The sequence below is a fragment of the Crotalus tigris genome, unplaced genomic scaffold, assembly GCF_016545835.1.
Source record: "Crotalus tigris isolate CLP2741 ecotype Arizona unplaced genomic scaffold, ASM1654583v1 scf7180000018759.1681925, whole genome shotgun sequence".
NCBI classification, from domain to species: Eukaryota; Metazoa; Chordata; class Lepidosauria; order Squamata; family Viperidae; genus Crotalus; species Crotalus tigris.
The window spans coordinates 1,397,591-1,421,684 of record NW_024097185.1 but is presented as its reverse complement, the minus strand read 5'-3'; the positions used below and the strand labels follow the sequence as shown (position 1 = coordinate 1,421,684).

Here is a 24,094-nt window from a genome sequence, read left to right as displayed (position 1 = left end):
TGCTTTCATTTGCTGAGTGTGATGTCATTCATACACTGACTCTATATATGCATCTTTCTTATTCTTGAGACAGAGAAATATGCTATTTTGAAAGTTGCCCAGATGTTTTATGAGGTAAAACAACCATCACAAAAACTAGATTTGCAGCATAAATACAATCACCTGTATTTTATTTCATATTTATTTTGAGAATAGAGACATGGCTTAATATATTCTAGACAATTAGAAGGAAGGGAAGATTCACTTTTGTATTAGAACTAGTTTTTAAGTCCTTAATTTACTACACATTTCTCATATTGTTACATTTTAATTCAGCAAAGAAGTAACTTGATCAGCTCATTAGTCCTGAAATAAATATATTTTCTCCTACCACTTCATATACAAATAACTTTAATCTTACCATGCCAGAGATCTTATTAATATTCTTTCTTTAGAAGGACAAGAAGATTTAAGTTTTGTTGTTCTTTCTTTCTTACTTTTTTCTTTTTTTCTTAAGGACAGCTTCATATAGAATAATTTTTATAGAGATATTACTTTTGTAAAGGAAAGCTGTAAGTGTACACATGTGGCAGTATGTGCACACAAGCTTTCTACTCATGCACACAACAATTTAATATGTAATTTTCCTACACAGAACAGGTATCTGTCAGGAAAAAGTCTACATGAAAAATATTCCATAATTCAGAATATATATATATTTAAGCCATTCTACACATTACAAAATAAAAATGGCAGTAATCTGTGTGGGGGTTATTTTATATGCTTTCTCTAATCACAGCTAATTTATTGTAATTAAAGGCACCAGGCTAGAAACTAGGAAACAGTGAGTTCTAATCCTGTCTTCGGCATGAAAGCAACTCTCAGCCCTACGAAGAAGGCAAGGGCAAATCACTCCTTTTTATTGAAATTTTTTTATTTTTTAAAACATACAATCATTTATAAAAATACAATAAAATTTTAAAATAAAGAAACCCCCCCCCTTACCCTCCCTCCCACCCCCAACCCCCCTCCCTTCACTTCCCAGAGCAGAATACAGGGTTAAAAAAAAAGAAAATTATAATAATTAAGAAAAAAGAAAAAAAAGAGAGAAAAAAATATCATAATTAACCTTTAACTCCATAACCTATAAAACAATTCTCTATAATATTTGATATTCATTCATAAAATAAATAAAACTTTTTAATTCCATACTTTTTCTGAATATAATCTATCCACCTTCCCCATACAGTAATATATCTTTCTTGTGTATGATCCTTTAAATAAGCAGAAATTTTTGCCATTTCTGCAAAACTAGATACTTTAAATATCCATTCTTCTAAAGTAGGCAAGGAATCTTTCTTCCAATATAAACCTACTAGTAACCTTGCTGCAGTTAATAAATTCAACATCAAAGTAGTTTCTTTTTCATTTAAGTCAACAAAAATACCAAGTAAAAATAGTTGAGGAGTAAACTTTATCTTTTTTCTAAAAATCTTTTGAATGTTCCACCAAATCATAATCCAAAAAGCCTTTACTTTTTTACAGTTCCACCAAATATGAAAGTATGTCGCATCATTATTGCCACATCTCCAACATTTGGGCTGTATGTTGGAATACATACAAGATAATTTTTTAGGATCTAAGTGCCATCTATAAAACATTTTATAAAAATTTTCTCTCAAATTTTGAGCTTGTGTAAATTTAACATTTCTTATCCAAATTGTCTCCCATAAATCCAATGAGATCGGCTCCTGTATATTCTGAGCCCATTTAATCATACAGTCTTTAACCAATTCTGTTTCCGAATCTAACTCTAATAAAACATTGTATATTCTTTTTATATGAGCCGGACCTTGGTTTTTAATCTGAATAACCAATTGTCTATCTTCTAGTGTTATTCCCTCTTTCTTGTCTACAGTCCATCTATCCATTATTTGTAAATATTGAAACCATGACTGTAGAATATTTTGCTGCCTTAATACATCTAGGGATTTCAAATGCCAATTCGAACCAGAACAAATTAACAATTCTTTGTACGAGATTTTATCAAAATTTGTCCCCTTAGAAGTTCCCTCAATTGCATGTCTGGGAATCCCCCAGATAGGTATTTTATAATTTAATCTATAATAATACTTCTTCCAAACACGAAGTAAGGCATTCCTCAAAATATGTGATTTAAAAGTCCGATCAACTTTCTTATTAAAAATTAAATATGCATGCCAACCATATATTAAATCCCAACCTTCCAAAAAAAGAATATCCATATTTGTTAAATTAAGCCAATCACTTAACCAAGTTAGGGCGGCTGCATCATAATATAATTTCAAATTAGGTGCCTTAAGTCCCCCTCTTTCTCGAGCATCCTGTAATATCTTAAATTTAACCCTTGGTTTCTTCCCGGCCCATATAAAATTATTGATACCCTTTTGCCATTCCTCCAAATTTGCCTCTTTTTTAAGACTAGGTATCATCTGAAACAAAAAAAGAAACTTTGGTAGAACATTCATTTTTACAGCTGAAATTCTCCCCAACAATGACAATTGCAATTTTTTCCAATCTCTTAAATCCTTTTGGACTTTTGCCCATAGTGGTTCGTAATTGTTCTTATACAATTTTCCATTTGAAGCAGTTAGATATACTCCCAAGTATTTAACCTTTTTTACCATCTGAAAACCTGTGGCTTTAATCAAACTTTCCCTTTCTTTAACTGACATATTCTTAGATAATATCTTAGTCTTATAATTATTAACTTTAAAACCAGAAACATTCCCATACTGTGTTATAAGTTCTAATAAACCATCAATCGCCTGGTTCGGTTGTCCCAAAATTAAAACCAAATCATCCGCAAATGCCCGCAATTTATACTCATTCTTCCTTATCTTTACACCCTTAATTAACTTCGATTCCCGAATCTGAATCAATAAAATTTCCAATGTTAAAACAAATAACAATGGGGATAATGGACATCCTTGTCTTGTCCCTTTTTGAATATTAAAATTCTCAGTCAATCCCCCATTTACAACAATTTGTGCAGATTGCTGCTGATATATAGCTTTAAGTGCATGTAAAAAATTATCCCCAAAATTCATTTTCTCTACCAAAGAAAATAAAAATTGCCAGTCCAATTGATCAAAAGCTTTTTCAGCATCCCAAAAAATAAAAGCCACAGGAATCTGATTATTCTTATCCAAGTACTCAATTAAGTTAATAATTTGTCTAACATTATGTTTCATATATCTCCCTGTTATAAATCCTGCTTGATCACTATGAATCAAGTCTTTCATAACCTGCATTAATCTATTTGCCAAAATTTTTGTAAAGAATGAAATTGGCCTATAATTCTTAGGCTGTGTAAGATCCTGATCTTCCTTCGGAATCAGTGATATAAAGGCTCTTTTCCAAGAAGGAGGAACTTGCATACCCAACAAAATACTATTAAAGAGTTCCTTTAATGGCTCTATCATTTCTTCAGATAAGGTCTTATAATACCTAGAAGTCAGTCCATCTGTTCCAGGAGACTTTCCAACCTTTAACTGCTTAATAGCTAAACCAATTTCCTCCACAGTAATTAAACTATTCATCCCATTTTGTTGTTCCTCTGAAAGTCTAGGAAAATGTACTGATTGTAAATATTTATCTATATCCAAACCCCTTATATTATCACTTGAATATAATTTTGTGTAAAAGTCCAAAAAGCTTTTTCTAATCGTATCTTGCTGAAAAACCTCAGTACCTTTATATTTTACTTTCTCTATAATTCTACCTTTCTGTTTCTTTCGTAACTGATAAGCCAACCACCTCCCAGGCTTATTCGCATTGCAAAAAGTATTATATCTCATATATGACAGATTGGTAGCCACCTGATCTGCCATCAACATGTTAAATTGTTCCTTAAGCATCTTTATAGATACCTTTAAATTATTATCAGTAGGGTTAAGAACCAATTCTTGTTCTTTTGATTTGATCTCTTCTTCTATTTCTCTATGTCTTTGTGACCTTTTTTCCCTAAAAACTTTATTCAATTGAATCAGAATTCCCCTCATATATGCTTTACTAGCGTCCCACACCATAGACATCGATGTTCCCTTATTCATATTTATAGTAAAAAAGTCCTTTAAATGTTTTGTACGAACTCCTCCTGATTAAATAAGTTCTCATTCAGTCTCCAGGATCTTCTCTTCCCGTCTTCCGAATATAACTCCATCCACACAGGACTATGATCTGACAATGTTCTAGGAAAAATTTTCACCTTCCTCACTCTAGGGAGGAAGTCACTAGTAATAAAAAAAAAATCAATCCTTGAAAATGACTGGTGTCTATCAGAATAAAAAGTAAAGTCTCTATCACTTGTGTTCCTTTCTCGCCAAATATCAATAAGCTCCAGTTCTTCCTTCAAATCAAAGAAAGTCATAGGTAGTTTAGTTTGAATAAAAGTTTTAGAGGAACTTCTTTTGTCTATAGTTGGGTCTAAAACCCTATTCCAGTCACCCATCAAAATTACTGATTTATAATCCAACTGAGATATCTTGCCATGCAGCAGCTTGTAAAATTGTTTCTGTTGTTGATTGGGAGCATATAGTCCAACAATAAGAACCTTTCGGCCTTGTAATAATAATTCCACAAAAAGATATCTTCCTTCAGAATCAGCCTCAATTAATTTAGCTGAAAAAGTTTTCTTCACATAAATTACCACTCCCCCTTTTTTCCCAGGGGCTGGAGCAGTAAAATGCGTGCCCAGACGGGCATTCATCAAGAATTTAGAATCCTTTAAAGTTATATGAGTCTCCTGCAAACATATCAAATCATTATTATGTTGTTTCAAATAATGGAAAATCTTTCTTCGTTTCTGTGGCACGTTTAAGCCATTAACATTCCAGGTCAGGAACCTGACCATCTCCACCGGCCTGGAGCCTCTGGAGCATGGCCTGCAGATCTGCTGTCGAAGATCTTTTTGGTCTTGCCCCTCCCACAGGCTCTGTAACAACCAAACTTTCACCACTCTTCTGCAACTGCTCTTTTTCTTTACGTTTATGGGCAGCTCGTGTCATCCTTTGCTCTTTTATGTCAGAATTCTGTGCAGCTTGTTCCATAACCATCATTGATGAGGCTCTGCCATATCTTGCTTTTAAGATAGACTGATAAAAATCTCTTGCTTTGGAAACAGTAGTTAATCTGTGATGTATCCCTTCATAATTTACTATTATTCCTCTTGGAATCTCCCATCTGAACTGAATTTGACGATGTTTCAGCTCATCAGACAAGAAAGTAAAATCTTTTCTGGCTCTTAAAATTTTTGGAGGTATCTCTTTTAAAATTATCACATCTTGATCAGCAATTTGAAACTTTTGTTTGTAAAAAGCCTGTATAATTTCATTACGGATAGATCTTCTAGAAAAATAAATAACCACATCTCTTGGTAGATTTCTCTGTCTAGCAACCCGTGAATTAACTCTAAAAATTTTTTCTATCTCATTCTCAATTATTTCAGGCCGCCAGCCAATATTAGGAGCAATATCTTTCACAATAAGCATCTTTAAGTCTTCCTGAGGGTTCTCCCTCAGGCCCTGATACGCAATGCATGTTCCATCTCCCTCTATTGTGAAATGATTTGTTCATCCTGTGTAATTTCTATCTTGTTCTCTACCTCCTGCATTCTAAATTCCATCCTTGATGCATTTTCAGTAATCTTTTCCATCTGGTCATCAATCCTCTCTATGTGCAGGGCTAAGCCCTGAAAGGCCAGAAGGATATGGTCTCTTACTTGTTTGTTCTTTTTCTCCAATAATTCTTCTGTATTAGCCCTCTCTGCAATTATAAGATCTTTTACCTCCTCCTTAATATCCAAGGCATGCTGTTTTAAAGCATCTTGTAAATCATTAAGAGAAATTGCAGGAGGAGGAGGAGAAGGTGGAGGTGATTTTGGTTTCTGAGATGCAGGCTGAGGCATTGGAGAAGAAATAGGAACCTTAGGGGCGGGAGGCAGACATTTTGAAGCCATTTTCTTAAGTTCCAAGAAGAAAGATTCTTATTGGAAAAAAAAGAGAAAAAGAAAAAAAAAGGGCACAATTCTTTTAAGTATTCTTAGAAAAAAAAATAGAGAAGAAAAAGGAGGAAAGAATAAAAGCCAAATTCTTACTTCTGTATTTAAAGAGTTAATCTGTATCCAGGTTTTACTTTGTAATGCAAATCAGGCAAGAAAGACGATCGCCATTTTACTTTTCACTTTCCCTTTCTTCTAAAGGGAAAGTGAACAAAAGAAGAGGAAGAGGAAACTTGCTGAAGTTAAAGGCACCATCAAACTTGAGCACAGTCTCTCCTGGTCTGCTCCGTCTGCTTTCAAATACTCACAAGCAGCTGGAAAAAAAAAGCAGATGTGGAAGCGGCAACTTGCTTCATCCCAAAAGCTTCGGAATGAAGTCTCCCTGGAACACGGAGTTGCTCAGGCTCCGAGGGAGCTCTACCCTCCGATCCCCAAAATAACAGGGATCCAGGGGAGCTCTTACCTCTACCTGAGAGCTCTCCCCCTCCCTTTTTCCCAGGGAGGAGATTCAAGCCGCGGGACAGCTGATTGTCAAAGTCCCGCGGCTTTTACACGCACCAGGAACGGGCGGCTTTGTAAAACGCCGCCATTCGTCGTCGCTGGAACCACCGGAAGTGGATGCAAATCACTCCTGAAAAATGTTGCCAAAGACTTCCCCGTCCAATCACCAGGAATCCAGATTGACTTGAAGGCACGCGCACACACACACACACACACACACACACACCCCGAAAATGTTATGATGCTCAGTTTTTTTCAGATTTGCTATAGTTGAGAGAGATGGAAAAATGATAAAACAGAACAATTTGTTAACAAATGTAATATTGTCTACAGGCCCAGGTATTCCACCTCACCAAATTTGCTGTGTAGGATTTGGAAGAGTATTTACTGTATACCTTATTTCAGGGGTGTCAAACTACCGGCCCACGGGCCAGATGCATCACATGGAAGCCGGACCCACCCCATTGCCGGCAATGGCAAAACAGGCCCAATACATTGCGCAATGTCACGTGATATCACGAGTTTGACCTGCCCACCTTATTTACATGCAGGGGAGTAGAAAGAATAAAGTGGTTGTACAAACCCATCTCTGCTCATGCCCTGTTGGCTATAGCCCTACATTTTGAATTCCACTATAAAATTCTGTTTCTATATTGTGTAGAATGGCTCAATTTTTAGGAATCTTTCCAAGATTAGTTCTTACTAGCAGTCTTTATTTCGCGGAAAGGAACAGTTTTGGCACTGGTTTTTTTTTCAAGTTTACAAATACAAAAGTCCTTGAGAATTATAATCAGTTTAATAGATTTTCTCTTCATTTACACCATGGTCATTAAGATATTACTAGAGCATGTAAAGTATTACTCCAGATTTCCTTTTTTGATATACTGCTAACTAAAATTTAACTGGTTTGTTCCTCCTGAAAACCCAAGGGAACAAACTATAAGATTTTATTGCTGGTGAACATAAAGTTATCTTCATCCAACAGAAAGAACACCCACATATTATACTTTTATAATCTTGGGCATTTACATTTTATATTAATATTTCCATTCTTATGCATACAGACATCAATATTCTGGATTAAGCTGGCTGTTTATTCATTGATGATTTTATATGACAAATTCTGCTGTAAAAGTATAAAAAGAAACTCATTTGGAAAAATTGAGTATTTGGGGAGGAAGGATAATTTATTTATTTTATGAACCTGAAATAACCAAACCCAGTGGCTGATTGTGAAAACTCCACATAAATTATTGAGCATAGAGACAGAATTATGCCTCATGATGAGTATGATTCAACATATTTATACCAATAGGCACCTGCTTTTCAATTTTGTGATGTTTTATAAGATCAGGATTTGAGATGTGGTTATTTCTTAAAAGTAAGAAATCCCAAAAATAAGATGCTAGGTTTCAATAGAATGTTGATCTCATTCATTATGGCAACTTTATAGTAGCACCACTGGGGAGTAGGATTAGCAAATGCATGGACTTAATGATCCTATGCAGTCAATACTGTATTGGGATTTATTTAAGATTACTCAGCAAATGAAGAATCATTTTTAATGTTGTCTAAAAAATTTTTCAATGGGATCTATAGCTTATCTTGCAAAAGATTTTTCACCTCATGATAACTCAGAATTTACAAATTAAAATTTGTGCAACTGTTATTTCCTGAATGAATAACAGTAAGCAACCATCACAAGACTACAGCAAAAGGACTTTCAGATTGATTCCATGGTAGGATCTGAAGTATTTTCCTTAAATTATACAGTACTTACCAATCTGTTTGGCCTCCATAGATTTGTAAGGCCATTGATATAAGTGGTATTTCCTGGCCTTTCTAAATGTTTTGTTTTGTATTCATATCAAGCTTTTTTACAGATTACTAGGAAAAAAGGAATATCTGACATTTACTATCTTTGTAATTTTTGCACTGCTGTAGCAGTGTCATGTAGTAATATTTTTAATGACTAATTGGCAGTTCTTTGTGGCTCCTATTGCAAATATTCAATAAATGCAAGGAACATTTGGAAAAATCTAGAAATATTGCAATAAGAGCCTCAGTTACACAGTATATATTTGCAGTAAGAGCCTCAGTTACACAGTATATGTTTACAATTAAGATTTAGATTCATTTGCCCAGAATTTCTAGATACTAATTTAGTAGAAAATCTGGTTCTTGATAGCCAAAAAGATTAAAATCTCCTTCAAAGCGGGCATAAAGGCGCCTTATGTCTCTCTTGCTTATGCCTGAAAAATAATGTTCCACTTTTGTTTTGTTATATATCGTTATGCCTGGAGGAATTGTAGGATAAGATACCAGATGGTCAATTCCTGCTTCCTTTAAGATGTACGCTGCATCTTCTTCCAAAGTTTCATGATGTCCAATTACACTATATGTTATTTCACAGGGGGCACATAGTTCAACATAGGTTACCCAATGAATTATATGATCTCCAAATTGTATATCTAACCATCGATGATTTGGATCACCTAGGTAGCGCACGAAGTCCTCAAACTGTAGTCCTTTAGTCTCAGTGCGATTCTTTCTATATTTTCGAATAATTCCAGGAGCAATTTCATGTCTATACCAAGGTTCAAATCTAGGATTGTGGACAAATTTATCCTTAAATGCAGAAATAAGCCTCTCAAAAGGATCTCTTACGATGAAGAACTTGAAATACAATTTCAATCTAAATGGAAAACATAAGCAAAAATAATTGTAGATAGTATTTTAAAATTTACTGATAATTCAGTTTAGAACAGTGCTGATTTGCCCATGTTCCTCTCTTAATGACTACAGTAGCAAATGATGTGCAACTGAGGCATCACATGGTGACTTTACGAACAGGTTAAATTTACTGTTAGGGAAAATTTAAAATTTTGCTGTTAAGCATGTTTGCACACTATTCAGCTGAGAAATCTGCAAAAATTAAGATCTTTGATTGCTTCCAGTTATGTCCATCTAATGACAGGATAGTATTATAGAACAGATGGTATTATAGAACAGATGGTCCTACCTTAATGATGTAATTGGGACTGGCAATTCATGACCATGTTGACTTAAGCACAGTTGCAGCAATTTCAGTTGCTGTCATGAAGTGACTTTCATTTGGTTGCAGCATCCCACAGCCATTTGCAACCTCCTGCCAGTTTCTCTATTGACTTTCCTTGATGGAAGTTAGCAATGAAGGTCACAAATGCTGTGATCATTGGAATTGCAAGCTGATTGCTAAATCAGTCATAATCACATGATTGTAGGACACTGCGATGGTCAATGGTCGCAACTGTTAGGAACAGTTGTAAATCCCCTTGTTCATCATTACCATCACTTTGAATGGTTACTGAAATAGTACAATTACTATTGTAATTGGTTCCCAGACTGATAAAAACTGCTAGCTTCTCCATTTTAAGTAAAAGATTTACCACTTTGCAGGATTACAGGAAGGCTCTTAGAAAGGAAATTAAGGTGTTTGTATATATCATGCAGGTATCTATTGGTTCTAAATGTAGAATAATTTAGTTGTTGAAATTCTTACAACACTATCCTTTTCTTCTCAATAAATCTTATTAAAGAGAGCTCCTTGAGAATAATGTTTGGAAAGAATCAAGGCATTGTTTGGCCACTGGTAGGCAATGGCCAAAGAACCTGATAGGAATCTGTCAGCAGGATTTACTCATTGTTGTATGTTCTGTTCAAAGAAGTGCAGTCAACTTCTATCACTGAACAGAAATCTGTTCACTCAATAAGGAATGCAGCTGCTAAAATAGCCAGTTATTTTTAAAAAATAGCAAAAAAAATATAGAGAGATGAAATGAAATCGAATTGTACAAATAGTATACTTAAAAGACTATTCAAATTAAATAGATGACAGTATCAACATATTTTTTCTTCTAGTTCTAAGACTATACAGGTAGGTAGTCCTTGCTTAGTGACTGCCTCCTTTAGTGACTTTACAATTATAACAGTGATGAAGAAGTAACTTTATGATCAATCCTCACATTTATGATCTTTGCTGATCTGTAAAGCAAGGGAAAGATGAAGTAAGATCATAAGAAAGTTGTGGTTTCACTTAACAACTGCTTTGCTTAACAACTGAATTGCTGGTCCCAATTGTAGTTACTGAACAAAGATTTCCTGTATTCAAGTTATGTTTCACAGTTATATCTTATTTTTAAGATATAAGATATATTATTAAGATAGCAAATGCTATCAAGGCCAGTTATAAATATCATTTATTATTAAGAATGATGATTTTTTAAAAACAAAGTAATAACTGTAACCATCACCCGGATGCTTGTTTTCACAGAACTATTGCTTGTAAAGGTCTCTGTGTTTTTGTGTGTAAGGAGAGGCAGCTCTGTCCTGTCTTCCACATGATTTCTTAGAAATCCCAAAGCAGTACTTTATAGCTATACTCTCTTCTAAAGCCAAGATGTGAAATGCAAAATAATAAAAATGGGATTTTGTAGCATACTGGTCTTACTACAATTTTAATGGTTTTTATGTAATTGTGAGCCTGTACAGGGACAGCACAGATCACCATCCAAAGCTATAATACAGGTAGCCCTTAACTTACAACAGTTCATTTAGGGACTGTTCAAAGTTACGACAACATTGAAAAAGTGACATATCATCATGTTTCATCCTTGCAGCATTCCCATGGTCACGTGATTTACATTCAGATGCTTGACAACTGGTTCATATTTATGACAGTTGCAGTGTCCTGGGATAATATGATCCCCTTCTGCAACCTTCTGACAAGCAAAGAAAATGAGGAAGACAGATTCACTAATTTAACAATTGCAGTGATTCACTTAACTGTGGCAAGAAAAGTTGTAACATGGGACAAAACTCACTTAACAAATTTCTCACTTAGCAACATAAATTTTGGGCTCAATTGTGGTCGTAAATTGAGGACTACCTGTACAGCCTTTTCTGATTATTAACTCTATTTAAGAGTCTATGGGAGTGGGCAGCTATAATACATTTAAATAAATAATCATAAACTGCACAAATGATCAAAAATGAGATTTTCATAATGGAAAGAGTTTTCAAAGACAAATTAAAATACTACTTACCTTTTTTTAATTTCAGAATCACTGAAGGAAGATAAGCGTGGAAGACCGTTCTTCTCATGGTCATGCACAATGTTTTCAGGGATCTCACTGATGGAAGGAAAAGCTCCTGAGGAAATAAGTTAGAACTTTCTCTTATAATGGCACCTTTCAGTCCATTCCCATTATGATATACACTAGTGGCTATCATGATTATTTATTTGTTAATAGGTAAAAAGGTAAAAACGGATCAGGTCTTGGTGACTTCATGGAAATGTCCATCAATTAAGTTTGTTGGTACCTACTTATGGTACCTACTTTCTACTTTTCAGTCCAGTCTCCATGTCCTAATAGTGCTATTAAGTTTCTTATCTTCCTACAATCCAGGCCTGAACTCCAGATCGCTCTTTAAAAAATGGAAAGTTCAATGAATTGTTTTCATCATGACTACAAGTTTCCATATAGTAATAATCTAGGGTTTCTGTTCAAAGACTTTGTGTATTGATGTAATCTCTTTCAGCTGTCACCATGCCAGATTACAACGTTCTTTTTGGAAGTTATTTTATCCCAAAGTCTGACCAATTGCTGAATCTTGATCTGCAACAGCTGGATCCAAAAATACAGTGGGTTAGTTGTATTAATTTTTTTAGATATGGGCAGAAAGCCAGATTCCTAATACTGACATGTGATTAGCCAATTCCTTGATTTCATATTACCAACAGAGTTATGTGTAACTCTCCATTACAGCCTTATTCCTGAAAAGTATATTAGCCAGAGTACAAGAATTCAGGTAGTTCAGTAAGCGTGGCCTGTCCTTAAGTCGAAATCCAATATTGTAGAAATCTGTTTGCACACTAGGACTTTTTTTTTCCTTTACTTCTAACAGATCTTGTCATCCTCCTATCTACTCCAAAGAGTTTTCAGTTTTTAAGAAAGACTCGGAGGGACCAGGAATTACCTATTTAGATCCACTGCCAGAAAGAATTCCATCAAGAGAAGACCTTAATTACAATATTTAATTATAGCTCCCAAAATCAATTTTTAAAGCAATATTGTCTTTCACATAATATCTACATGGAATTGAGTTGGACCTGTTTCACCGCCTACTTAGTTTTCTATTAAAGGTGCTACTAAAATAAATTATTACTTTGTTTTATAGTGGTTTCTTGGTGTTCGTTATATTTACAAACTATTTTATTTTTGATTATAATTTGCCCTGAACTAAATGTTACCAATAATTCAAAATGAATTCAATGATAATATGACAACCTAAAGCATTATCTGTTCCTTCTAAGTAGGATAGCTGTTAGACACCCATCTATATCTCTATCTGTCTATCTGAGGTAGATGTGATACTACTCACGTGATTTAAAATAAAAGTGAACAAACATTCTATCAAAGAACCTGCATATATTCCCTGAAGATGGTGTTAAGTTCAAGTAATAAACAATTGCTCAATTCTAAAAAAAATGGATATACACATTTAAACTATTGATTTGTATTAATTCCATGTGTGGAAGCCATCATTTTCTAGTAGAAAACAAAACATGTTGCAAACATTTTTGCAATCATCCTCTTCTCCTCCCTTATCTCCAGGCTAATTTTGATTAAATTTATGCCACGAAGAATCCTGGGGATCTTGAGAGCTTTAAATTAAAGCTTTAAGTTAGTTTAAGGTACCTGTGATACCTTAGTTGTCTAACTTTTAAAGGTTAGCATAAGTTCACCTTTATTAATCCCAGCACATAATAATTTCACAAAATAACCAAGACAGGAAGCCTATTATATATGTAAAGTTCTTTGGGGTGGGCAATGGCACACCTAAGTAGAACAGCTAGAACTAGCCTAGGGTATTTGAAGCAGCTTTCAAACAAAATATAAAATGCCAAAAATAAAAATGTATTCCATTGAATTATATTATTTTTATATTTTGAAATCTTTCTTTGTCTAAACAAACACGCATTTGAGACTTTAAAAGTTAACTAAATACCATTTAAAACAATCAAGACTTTTTTCCATTGAGTATTGCCAACTTTTGGAGTTTGACAGAAGAGGATCTTGTGCTTGTCACATACAAAAATTCGGTCCAAAACAAACTTGGAAACAGTAGTATGGGTGAGGTTTTTCAGAGATGCATCTTGGCAGACATTCCTGAGTAGTTCAAGCCTCTCCATATGGACCAGGCCTTCATGTACGAGGTCTTCAGATAGACTTTTTCCTATTGTCTTGATATAAAAAGGGGTTGGGATGGTAGAAGAGAAGAACAAAAATTATTTTGCATTTCAATGTTCAACTCATACAAGAAAATCTAACATTTTAAACATATACCGGTAGCCCTCAACTTACATCCATTCGTTTAGTGACCATTCAAAGTTATAACAGCACTGAAAAAAGTGACTTAGGACCGTTTTTCACATGACCTTTGTAGCATCCCCATGGTCATGTGATTAAAATTCATATGCTTGGCAACTGGCATGTATTTATGACAGTTGCAGTGTCAATAGGGAAATCAGATTCATTTAACAACTGACACTAACTTAACCACTGCAGCAATTCACTTAACTGTAGCATGAACGTTTGCAAAATAGGACAAAACTCACTTAGCAATTGTCTTGCTTAGAAATTTTGGGGTCAATTGTGGTCGTAAGTTGAGGACTGCCTGTACAAGGTTTTTAAAGGTCAGTATTGCAGTATTACTGTGTAATAATAATAATAATAATAATAAAGGTGGAAGGGACCTTGGAGGTCATCGAGTCCAACTCCCTGCTCAGGCAGGAACCCTACACAATTTCGGACAAATGGCTGTCCGGTCTCTTCTTAAAAACTTCCAGTGTTGGAGCATTTACTGCTTCTGGAGGCAGGTTGTTCCATTAGTTAATTGATCTAACTGTCAGGAAGTTTCTCCTTAGTTCTAGGTTGCTTCTCTCCTTGATCAGTTTCCATCCATTGCTTCTTGTCCTGCCTTCAGGCGTTTTGGAGAATAGCTTGACTCCCTCTTCTTTGTGGCAGCCCCTGAGATATTGGAACACTACCCAATTCCAGCAACGGTTCCTTATATGTTTTAGCCTCCAGTCCCCTAAATCATCTTTATTGCTCTTCTCTGTACTCTTTCTAGAGTCTCTGTTTTGAAATAGCAGCTTCTGTCAAGCTGATGCAAAGTAGTTTGATTTCATCAGCAACAAAATAAAATTTTAGAAATTGAGTGAATTTACAAATAAACAATATACAAACAATATTCTAAATGAAGGAATATTTTTTCCCACCATAGAAAGAAAAAGGAAGATGGTTTTCACTTTACTGATAAAAATAAAGCAAAAAAGTTCCATAGTGTAGTGTTTAAATTTTTTAATTTTAAATTTAAATGAAAAACTGAAGTACAATTTGGAAACTTTTAGAACTTTTAAATCTGTTCTAAAAACTGTTACAGAAAGTGGTACTTCAATTTGTTACTATATTATGTTCAACAGATAAGCCTGCTTAGGAATGTATTCCCGATTATATACAAAAATACAAAATACTGTTGTTTTAAAATATCAACATAATCCAGTAATGTGGTAAAATTTTAACTCCTAAAACAATACCAAAACAGCTTTTAAAAAGTAAAACAGGTCAATTCCTGGACAATAAAGCAAGAGAAAATTGCTTTTGAACAGAGGCACTACAGATGGCTACAGTGATGCTTTGCTCATAAATCTCTATAGTATTTGGCTGACTGGTTCTAGGAACCAGTTACAATCTAACACAATGAAATATGACATAGAGAACCCTGAAACCATTTATTTAGCCTTTCAACCTGTTCCTTTTATATACCTGAAATTGTCCAGGCAGCCTCTTATCTTTTGTTACGTGATCTTTTCCTACTTCAGGTATAGTTGTTGGTATTACTGGCTCTTGCTTGGCACCATGAACTAGATGAAGAAAACAGAGCAACTGAAGAAAAACAAACTTTTTTCCCCTTCATACTGCATAAACAATTTGATTGATCACAACCATAAAATTATAATTAAATTACACTTCAAATCAGCTGTAATTCAAGATTTTAAACAGAATACAAATTATTTAAAAAAACATTTCATGATTTGGAAAACCTTAGTGTAATGACCTCTGAAACCAGATTCTCCAAACATGTCACCTACATGCATTCAGATAATAATTTCCCATCTTCTCAGACAGTTATGTTTGTGTTTTTTCTTAAACCAAGTCTGAAAACATGTTATTTTTACTACAAGGATTGGGAGGACCACAAAAAAGGGAAACATCACAAAATCATGTAAGTGTTGCAAAGTTGATTGGAAGATGCTAACTTGGTACAGTGTTTCTAATGCATTAAAACCATTCTAGTCTGTGAAAGGGAACAGGGTTAGAAGTATCTAATAGAACTAAGCAAAAATCTTCCCTACAGGAAAGAATATAAATGATTTTAACATCTATGCGCAAGTATTACAAGTTAATCTGAAAAGTAACAGTACACAAAATGCTCTGATATGCTAAATAATTCAGTATCTGAACCTTTCCGTACAAAATTAAAATTCTATGAAATCTTTGTTTCATTTTCCTAGATGGTGTTCAATGTTGAAAGAAATAAGGAATAATTATAATATTCAAATTTAGACATTTGCCAAAAACAAAGGCAGTTTAACCCAAGAAAAAGTGGGAATCATCTGCATAACTATTTCACTGTTGCAACTCACAGGCAAGTTGCATCATCTTTTAGGTTTAAAGTCAACATAATGAAAAAAAAGAATGGATGGGAAAAACCAGAACTAGAAGATCTGTTTAATTTCTCTCATACCATTTTGGACACAATGATTACTTGTATTAATAAGAATAAAGCTGAATCAACTTACCATCAGGATCTTTGAAGGTCAGTGTGATGAACTTGCTAGCAACCATGAACATGAATATTACCCAAAAGCATACAGCTAACAGCAGCCACCGGTGGTGCATGATGTCAGATATGAGCCATGTAACTTCTGTTAGTTTCTGCTTTTTAAAAGCCACAAAAATAAATTAATGTGTACCCTTTTATTTATTTTATGAACAGTCTCTACAAATAACAAAAGATCTCTGAAATACAGAATACACTGTAAGGTGTCTAATACACAGCCTTTAAACTACCTATGGTGTTTGTCTTCTTCTTGTATTATTATTTTTGCAGAAAAGAGAAATCCATTTAGTTGCCCTAAATTTCAGTATGTTTTCATCTATATGGAGAATTAAAGAAATGTTCCTATATAACAAAGCAAAGTTTTGAATGCAATATATAGCAGCTTAAGAGATTTCAGTGTAATTTTGCATGAATAGAGAAAAAAATGAGGTTCCCCTTCTTTGTTATTAAGTTTACTGCATAACCATTCAAATTTAGCAATATGATTTGCCATCCTGAACATATATGAATAGGTTAATTTAAAAAATGAGAATTTATTTATAACTGCTGGAAGAAGCTTTAGCAAGAGTCTCAAAGGTTATAGAATTAGGCTGCAAATGCTACTGAGCTCAACTATTCAAATAAGCAAGCATATGATCAGGTATGACAAAAAAAATTCCCTAAATTTATTTTTCTAATTTTCCTACAGTTGAAAGGTAATTCTGCAATTAATTTCAAAACTTTTTTCCCATATCAGATAATTTTGAAAATACATACAGATGTGCTGTGTTTCTGTGAATCAATATTCTTAAGAATAAATCAGTTTTTAATAAGCCCTATCAACACTGCTGTTTGCACAATGCTCACTCACAACAAATTTGTAAAAGACAACAGCACAGAATTAAGAAGCCCAATTACCATGCAATCATATATTACTCAGAATAAGCTGAATAGGATTCAGTGAAATGTATATACAACAGCATAACTGTCACAATGCAGCTGAGGATCCTCATATATTATTATATGTGATCTATTTGTTAATAACAGAATACATTCTACTATAGGTGGATGATTATGTTACTTTTTTCACATAAAACTTTTAAAACTGCCTAAACACTTAATGTATTTGATAGAAGCTACAGAAATTCTTTGGGGAAATTGTGAACATTTCTTTGCAGTGACTGAGTAGTACCCGCTACTTTTGTCCTCAAGTATCAATCCTTTAGGCCTTTCATATCTAACAGGATATGGAAGATGGCTTGAATTGGTTTATTATTCTTCACAAAGGTTCCAACATGTGGGAAAAGATCCCTGCCCAGGAATCAGTTCAGGATGCCTCCAGGCTGGCCAGGGTCAAGCACCAGGTAGGGGATGTTCAGATTTGGCCAGAACTGCTCAGCTGTGCCAGGGTAGCTGCCTCAGGAAATGCAGGAGGTCTGAAATAAAGCAAGGAGGAAGGTGGGGGCTGAGGGGATTGGAATAAAGCCAACACAAAGCAGATAGTGATTCCTGAGATAGGCAGTTCAATTTATTTGTTTGTTTGTTTGTTTTATATGTTACTCATGTTTCAAAGCAACTCTGGGTGGCTTAGAGTGTTAAAAGCATTAAAATAAAAAAGACAGATATTTCTAAAACAATAAAAATGGAAATTACAATCAAAAATAGAATTATAGTTAAAAGATGGGGAAGGAGGGAGCCGGATGCACATGACTACTCAACTGGTGCAGCACCGTTTGCAGAATGGGACTTTTGGAGGGCTCAGCAGGGCAGAGGAAGCCTGGACAATTCCTATTGGCTTTTGAAAGCCAATAGAATTAGACTCTATTCAAGAGAGTCTATTCTATTGGCTTTCAAAAGCCAATAGAATAAAAGGGAGTAGCATAGCTAAGGAAAAGGGGGAAAAAATGGCGGACTGTGTTGTTTGGCAACCCCCGTGAAATGGTTGTTCGACCCCAAATGGGGTCCCGACCCACAGGTTGAGAACCACTGCCCTAGTATGTAATCAGATAAAAAATAACAACTAGAAATATTCCTATGAGTTGCAAGTAAAACTTTTAACAGAATTCCAATCTTTTGATCAAAAAGCAAGCTTCCTAAAAACTAGTAATGTGTCTCATTCCATATTGGGGAGGGGATGTAGTATTACAGAGGGGGGAACAGTGTCTGAAAAGGAACATTTCTATGGTACCTGATGGTGATAATCTCTAATCATGGGGATGTGTAGCTAGTTTGTTCTACTGGATCTTATGGGGTGGGCAGACATTACAGGGAAAAAGCAGCTTAAATCAGGAATGGCTTTTAATGTGGCAGTCAGCACTCTGAATTGTACCCAGCAGTTCACAGTTAATTTGTGCATTCCTCAGAATTGTTATGTGGGTGGTGAGGTACACCATCAGCACCTGAGCTGCTGGACCAATTGTAGCTTTTAATGCTCTTTGAGGCAGATCCATGTACAGTGCATTGAACCAGTCCAACTGAGAGGTGATTAATGCACAAGTGACACAGAGTAATGTCTGCTTTCCCAGTTTATTGCTGCTTAAGATGGAATTACTACTGTGTGTATAAAGGCCCTCTTTTCCACAGCTGCCACCTATTCTTTGAGATCTTCAAATTGTGAACATCTGGGGAGCACAACCCTGTTCAGAATAGTTTCAAATTGAATAGGAACAAGGAGCTTATCAAGTCCTGCAGTAATCCCCAATGGAAAGGTCCATGGCTCGATCTCTGCACCCACAACTGCTTCTATCCCTATATAATATAGCACTCCCCATTCTTGATGCTTGGAGAATGTCAGAATGCTAATAAGAAGATACTGAAAGCTGCTGAGATAAAGTAGGATCAGAAGGATCAACTTTCCTGTCCCACCAAAAATCACTGATATTGAGAGCAATGCTTTTTCTATGCTGAACTAAAAGTGAAATGGGTCCAAACAATCTGCTTCTCTTGGATCTCTGAAGTTCAGGGCAAAAATGTGTGGTATAACCTTGCCCCCAAAAAGGAAGTTGGAAATTAAATAATAATTATCCAGTATATCAGAGTTGAGTGATGGCTTCCTGAGGAGGCATAATATCCCTCTTTCAAAATAAAACATTAACACTCCTCTAAAGGAGTGTCACTACCATTCTGATTCAGCTTTCAGTCATTACCTGGAGGTTTTTATTAACTAGGAGAACTTATATACTGAGCTGATACAGGTAAACAGGCAGTCCTTGCTTACTTTAGAGACCATTCAAAATTACAATGGTGTAAAAAAATCCACAGCTGTGACCAATTCTCACATTTATAATTGTCACTGTCCCACAGTCACATGATTATCATTTATGTGCTTCCCAAGTGGCTTGTGACAAGCAAAATTAGTGGAGAATGTGGAAGTAAAATTATAAGTTGTGGGTTGCAATTGTGGTCTCTAAGCAAGATTTACCAGTATTACTTACAGAGAACCCTCTACACTTCCTTAAGATTCAAAGTATCAAACTCATCTCAGATAACTTTGTGAGATGAGACTTCATCTTCCCTGGACCTAACTAGCTGGCATCAAGCTGAACAATTTGAGCACTTTACAGCAATTGTATTTAATTAACAAATTGTTTAATCTGTAATTTCCCAATATTGAATATGCCCTTTTTCACAATTATAGCACACTGAGTGTAGGAAACTGAAGATTCCTTTCCTGACAAAGTCAGCCAATTTTGGGCTTTAGGACATATGTCAAGGATTTGTAGAAAAGGACAAATTGTTAACTATCAAACTCTACCTATGTGGTTAGTTTATGTTTCAATGTAATGTGCAAATCCAGAAAATGGGTCAATTCAATCAGGTAAAAACATGGTTTGCCAACAGTCAATGAAGTGTTCTAAAATTATAAATCAGTTTACATTTTGACTGCATATTTAGGCCATGACGTTTATATAAAAAAATTTGTTACAGTCAAAATGGACTTATAGCAGGTTTCTTTAACACGCTTTAAGTAAGTTGCGTTCTCTTTGAACCACAAAGACTTTCATCTAATACGTTGCTTAAAGCCAGACCACATGGACAGTTGGTGGTTCGCTGTATAACTGGAACTCGGGAAACTAGGTTGAGAAAGCAATGGTTGAATCCACAGTAGGTAAGCGTGTGACGCGAAGATACCGATGCCCGCTCCTAGGGACTTAACAATTATGCCCGCTCCCCCCCCCCCCAGCATACGGAGCTTGAGAAGCCAATACTTACTCCCGAGGATGTGTCAAACGAGCCAATCCCTTTGAGGCCCAAGAGGAACCATTTATTTGCCCACGGCCGAAGGCCAGCGCTTCTGGAGGGAGGCCTTCGTGCAACGCGCCTCCCTTGAGTTACATCGCAGATGGGATCCTGTCGCCGCCGGGGATCGTGAGCTGAACAGCCTCTTCCCCGGGCCGCAGTTGCTCAGCAACGCAGCACCGCGTCTGCCTAGCGCATTGTGCTTGTCGCCTTTTTCCAGGGCCGCCCTGATAGCCCTGTTACCGGCTGAGCCACCGAAAGAGCCTCGCTTCAGCCGATTACAGGGACAGCCAACATCGGCTGCAGCTGTAATTGCAGCTGCATCGCCCTTGGCTCGGCTCGGCTCGCCTCCGCGGCTTCCACCAGCAACAAGCCTGAGTGTTCCCTTTAGCGCCGGTTGTCTGGCCGCGCCGAAACACCACCAACCATTGCCTCCATTTCCTCGCTGCCTCCAAAGTAGCTCCGCTGCATCTTTCTCTGCGCTGCCTCCCGGGGCAGGCAGGCTGGCTGGCCTCTGAGGAGGCGGGGAAGAAAGGGGGAGAGGGAGAAAGCGGCCGCCAACCAGATGGGGCTCCCGGCGGGAGGAGGAAAACGTCTTGGGGTACTGCGCTGACTCAGCCTCGAAAGGCGGGGGGGGGGAGGCGAAGCAATGAGGAAAAGCCGGCACCCTGTTTAGTGGAAGGCCAGAAGGAGAAGATCTTCAAAAGCTGTTCCGCCATCTGGACGGAAGCAGGCTGGAGACAAATATCGCTTAAATCGATTTCGTTTGATAGTGAAGCAAAGGCTGACTCCTCAGAAATGGCGTTATATGCGCCTCAAGAAGCCTGGAATCATGTTGCGTTTAATTAACCACAATCTTCCGGCTTTTGCATCGGGCCTACAGTTTGATACCTGTTTCATTTTGGACCTAACCTGCTTTGAAAGCTGAGATGGAAAGCTATGATCTGCTCCCATCCCGGTTAGCTGAGGCGTACAGTAACAGATGCTACCGGTACACACACACAAGATTTAGATAGATAATCTTTATTGTTATTTTTTACTGTGGGCACAATGGCACATCTTAAAAATGAAATTTAGTTGCTTGCTCTCAAAGTGTACACATACATAACACATTTAAACATACTATTTCAGTATGTTGAATTTAGTTGCTTGCTCTCAAAGTGTACACGTACATAACACATTTAAACATACCATTTCAGACAAATGGCTGTCCGATCTCTTCTTTTCCTCATAACACATTTTATTAGTTTTCCAGTTTTACAATTGAGTATTTGGAAAGCAACATGGTGATTGGGTTAGTCAATAATTCAATAACATCTTTAATACATATCTCAGATTACATCATCTAAAATTCCTTCTCTATTTACCTTAACATTTGCTATATCATATTTAAGCTAGTAAATTTCTAATTATATCAAACTCAATTAAAACACTTATCAATATGTTTTTACTTATACATATCCATATCCTGTTTTTAAGTTTTACCTAATTTTAATATTTAATTGCTATATTCCAATTTAACCTTTAATATCCCTAATATTTAATTTTCAGGTAGCCCAAATTTCCTTTATTTCACTACATAGAAGTTATACTATCTAAAATACAGATATTACTTACGTAAATATATTTTTATTTTATTTCATAAACATTTTCTATTTCTCATCCTAGTACATCACCACAATATGGAGTATCCTTTATTATCTCAAATCCATGATCTATGTTATCTGGACTAAACAATAATTCAAAGCTATTACCTAATAATTAATTTTCATTTCCCTTATAAATCTTAAGTCTTCACTAATAAGCCAATCAATCCCTTGTTTTTTATTATTTTCCAACAGTATTTAAATTTAATAATCAAAGTTCCCTTCATCTTGAAATCTCCCTTTTAGCCCATTAATTGAAAATTTAGGATCCACTCTAATAAATCAAAAGACCCCATTTTTTAAATCTAACTCTAGCTTTCTTTTTATGCCAACCAGGCTTCCATACCAATGCTTTTTAGATCATCAGATAGATCTCCATTCTTGTACATGTTACTTAAACTAAAGGAGACCATCTAATTGTTAGTTTTCTAGAAAAACTGGCCCATTTATAATCATTAAGTTGTCGCCCTGATGGCACAGCTCCCGGTATTTGCTCTAGTATATTTGTCTTCCATTCAATCTGGTTTTCTTCTTCCTCAGGTTTCGTCTGGTTTAAGTAAAAAGTCATGTCCAATTTTGTAGTTGTTGTTTGATTGTCTAAGTTATCAATAGGCTGTACTTGTTGATCTTTGACGCCCTCCATCTTGGTATTACTTTCTTCCGCTTCTGATATTTTTTTAATTGTAGGTTCTTTAGTTGCAATCAGGGTTTGATTGACTAAAATTTCAATACATTGTACTTGTTGACCTTTAAAGTCCTCTGTCCTGGTGTTAGTTTCTTCCGCTTCTGTTGTTTTTTAGATTGTAAATTCTTTAGTTGCAATCAGGGTTTCACTTTGTAGATTTAAGCTGGCGCCTTTTGTCTTTCAGTCTAGATTTAATTATCTCAGTAGCTTCAAGAATTTTTTCAAGTATAAATTTATAATTAGCTGAAATTTGTTGCTGGTCCTCCTTCATTCCTGGCATAGTTATAGATGGTCCTTTAGTGAAGGCTATTTATTAAGCAAAAGTCAGTAAGTATTCACCTCCACAGTTCTTAAAGAGCAATTTCATCACTCAGCTGTTCTCTCAGCTTTTAATCTCTTTTAGATAATACCAAGGACAGATCTGGGCTATGAGCAGGTCTCTTTGTCAAGAATATTCACTTGTTGTACCAGATTTTGCCACAAGATGTCCTCAATAGCATTTAAAATCTTTTTCAAATCCCAGGCTAGGTTTTTGTCCAATTTAAGTTCTTTTTCATCTTTTTTACAAATAAATAGAGTAGCAGGTTCCCATGAAAGTAGGAACTTTTGGGGTCCCAAAATATCAAAAAGAAGCAAATTCAATTATTTAGTTGTTCTTTTCAAGGCTTTATTTCCTCTAGGTAGTCAGACGCCGCCATTTTAGAGGGTGGGAGGAAAATGTTCCCTTCCCTCTCTCCTCACAGGGGGAAGAAATTTCAAGAGGCTTTTTACAGGAAAATACTTAGGGTACAAAGAAGGTAGGATCTCACCCAATTCCTCTGCGGTGCTTTTGAAGTGCTTGTTGGTAATTTTGGCCTCTGCTGGTAGCAGCTTAGTGATGGGCCATGTTAATGGCTGATCTTTTCCCTGTCAGTTTGAAGAGCTGCCCGGGATCAAACAGGAGGGTTGCCGCCCTTTCGCGATCACACAGAGGTCCTCTTCATGCTCATCTCCCCTCCTGGGCAACTTCCAACCCTTTTCAGGGTCCTCTGGTGGGAGAAAACCAGACGGTGGAGAGAGCGATCGCCCCGCACGTCC

At 35.9% G+C, this 24,094-nt stretch overlaps 2 protein-coding genes across 12 annotated transcripts in view; one reads left to right on the top strand and one right to left on the bottom strand.

Moving 5' to 3' along the window:
* Positions 1-24,094, top strand: part of NMS (neuromedin S) — a 62,960-nt gene that overhangs the window by 25,332 nt on the left and 13,534 nt on the right. Inside the window, exons 2-4 of one of the 6 annotated variants that reach the window (XR_005558214.1) lie at positions 11,621-11,722; positions 12,101-12,207; positions 12,467-12,736. The gene's annotated coding sequence lies outside the window, so the exon portion shown is untranslated. Of the gene's footprint in view, positions 1-11,620; positions 12,737-24,094 lie in introns of those variants that run through there. The other 5 variants (XR_005558215.1, XR_005558213.1, XR_005558211.1 and 2 more) reach the window with 5 other exon arrangements.
* CHST10 (carbohydrate sulfotransferase 10) lies at positions 7,266-21,633 on the bottom strand. Of its 6 annotated transcripts, none has more exons than XM_039355789.1 (7): positions 20,660-21,633; positions 17,640-17,883; positions 16,428-16,566; positions 15,391-15,488; positions 13,571-13,805; positions 11,605-11,710; positions 7,266-9,215 (listed from the first exon to the last, which is right to left on the bottom strand). In XM_039355789.1, exons 3-7 carry the CDS (start codon positions 16,525-16,527, stop codon positions 8,678-8,680), a joined length of 1,077 nt encoding a protein of 358 aa, XP_039211723.1. In that variant the 5' UTR covers positions 16,528-16,566; positions 17,640-17,883; positions 20,660-21,633; the 3' UTR covers positions 7,266-8,677. The 6 variants fall into 6 exon arrangements, with proteins under 6 accessions (XP_039211723.1, XP_039211722.1, XP_039211724.1 ...); XM_039355788.1 differs by having other exon boundaries at positions 16,428-16,563; XM_039355790.1 differs by having other exon boundaries at positions 16,428-17,912.

Excerpts from the sequence above, each read along its gene's own strand:
- CHST10 (XM_039355790.1), bottom strand. The coding sequence starts at position 16,527 with ATGCACCACCGGTGGCTGCTGTTAGCTGTATGCTTTTGGGTAATATTC. Across the intron at positions 13,806-15,390 it reads GGCTGCCTGGACAATTTCAG|ACAATAGGAAAAAGTCTATC; the intron begins GTATATAAAAGG and ends TTTTATATCAAG. Across the intron at positions 9,216-11,604 it reads GATTCTGAAATTAAAAAAAG|ATTGAAATTGTATTTCAAGT; the intron begins GTAAGTAGTATT and ends TTTTCCATTTAG.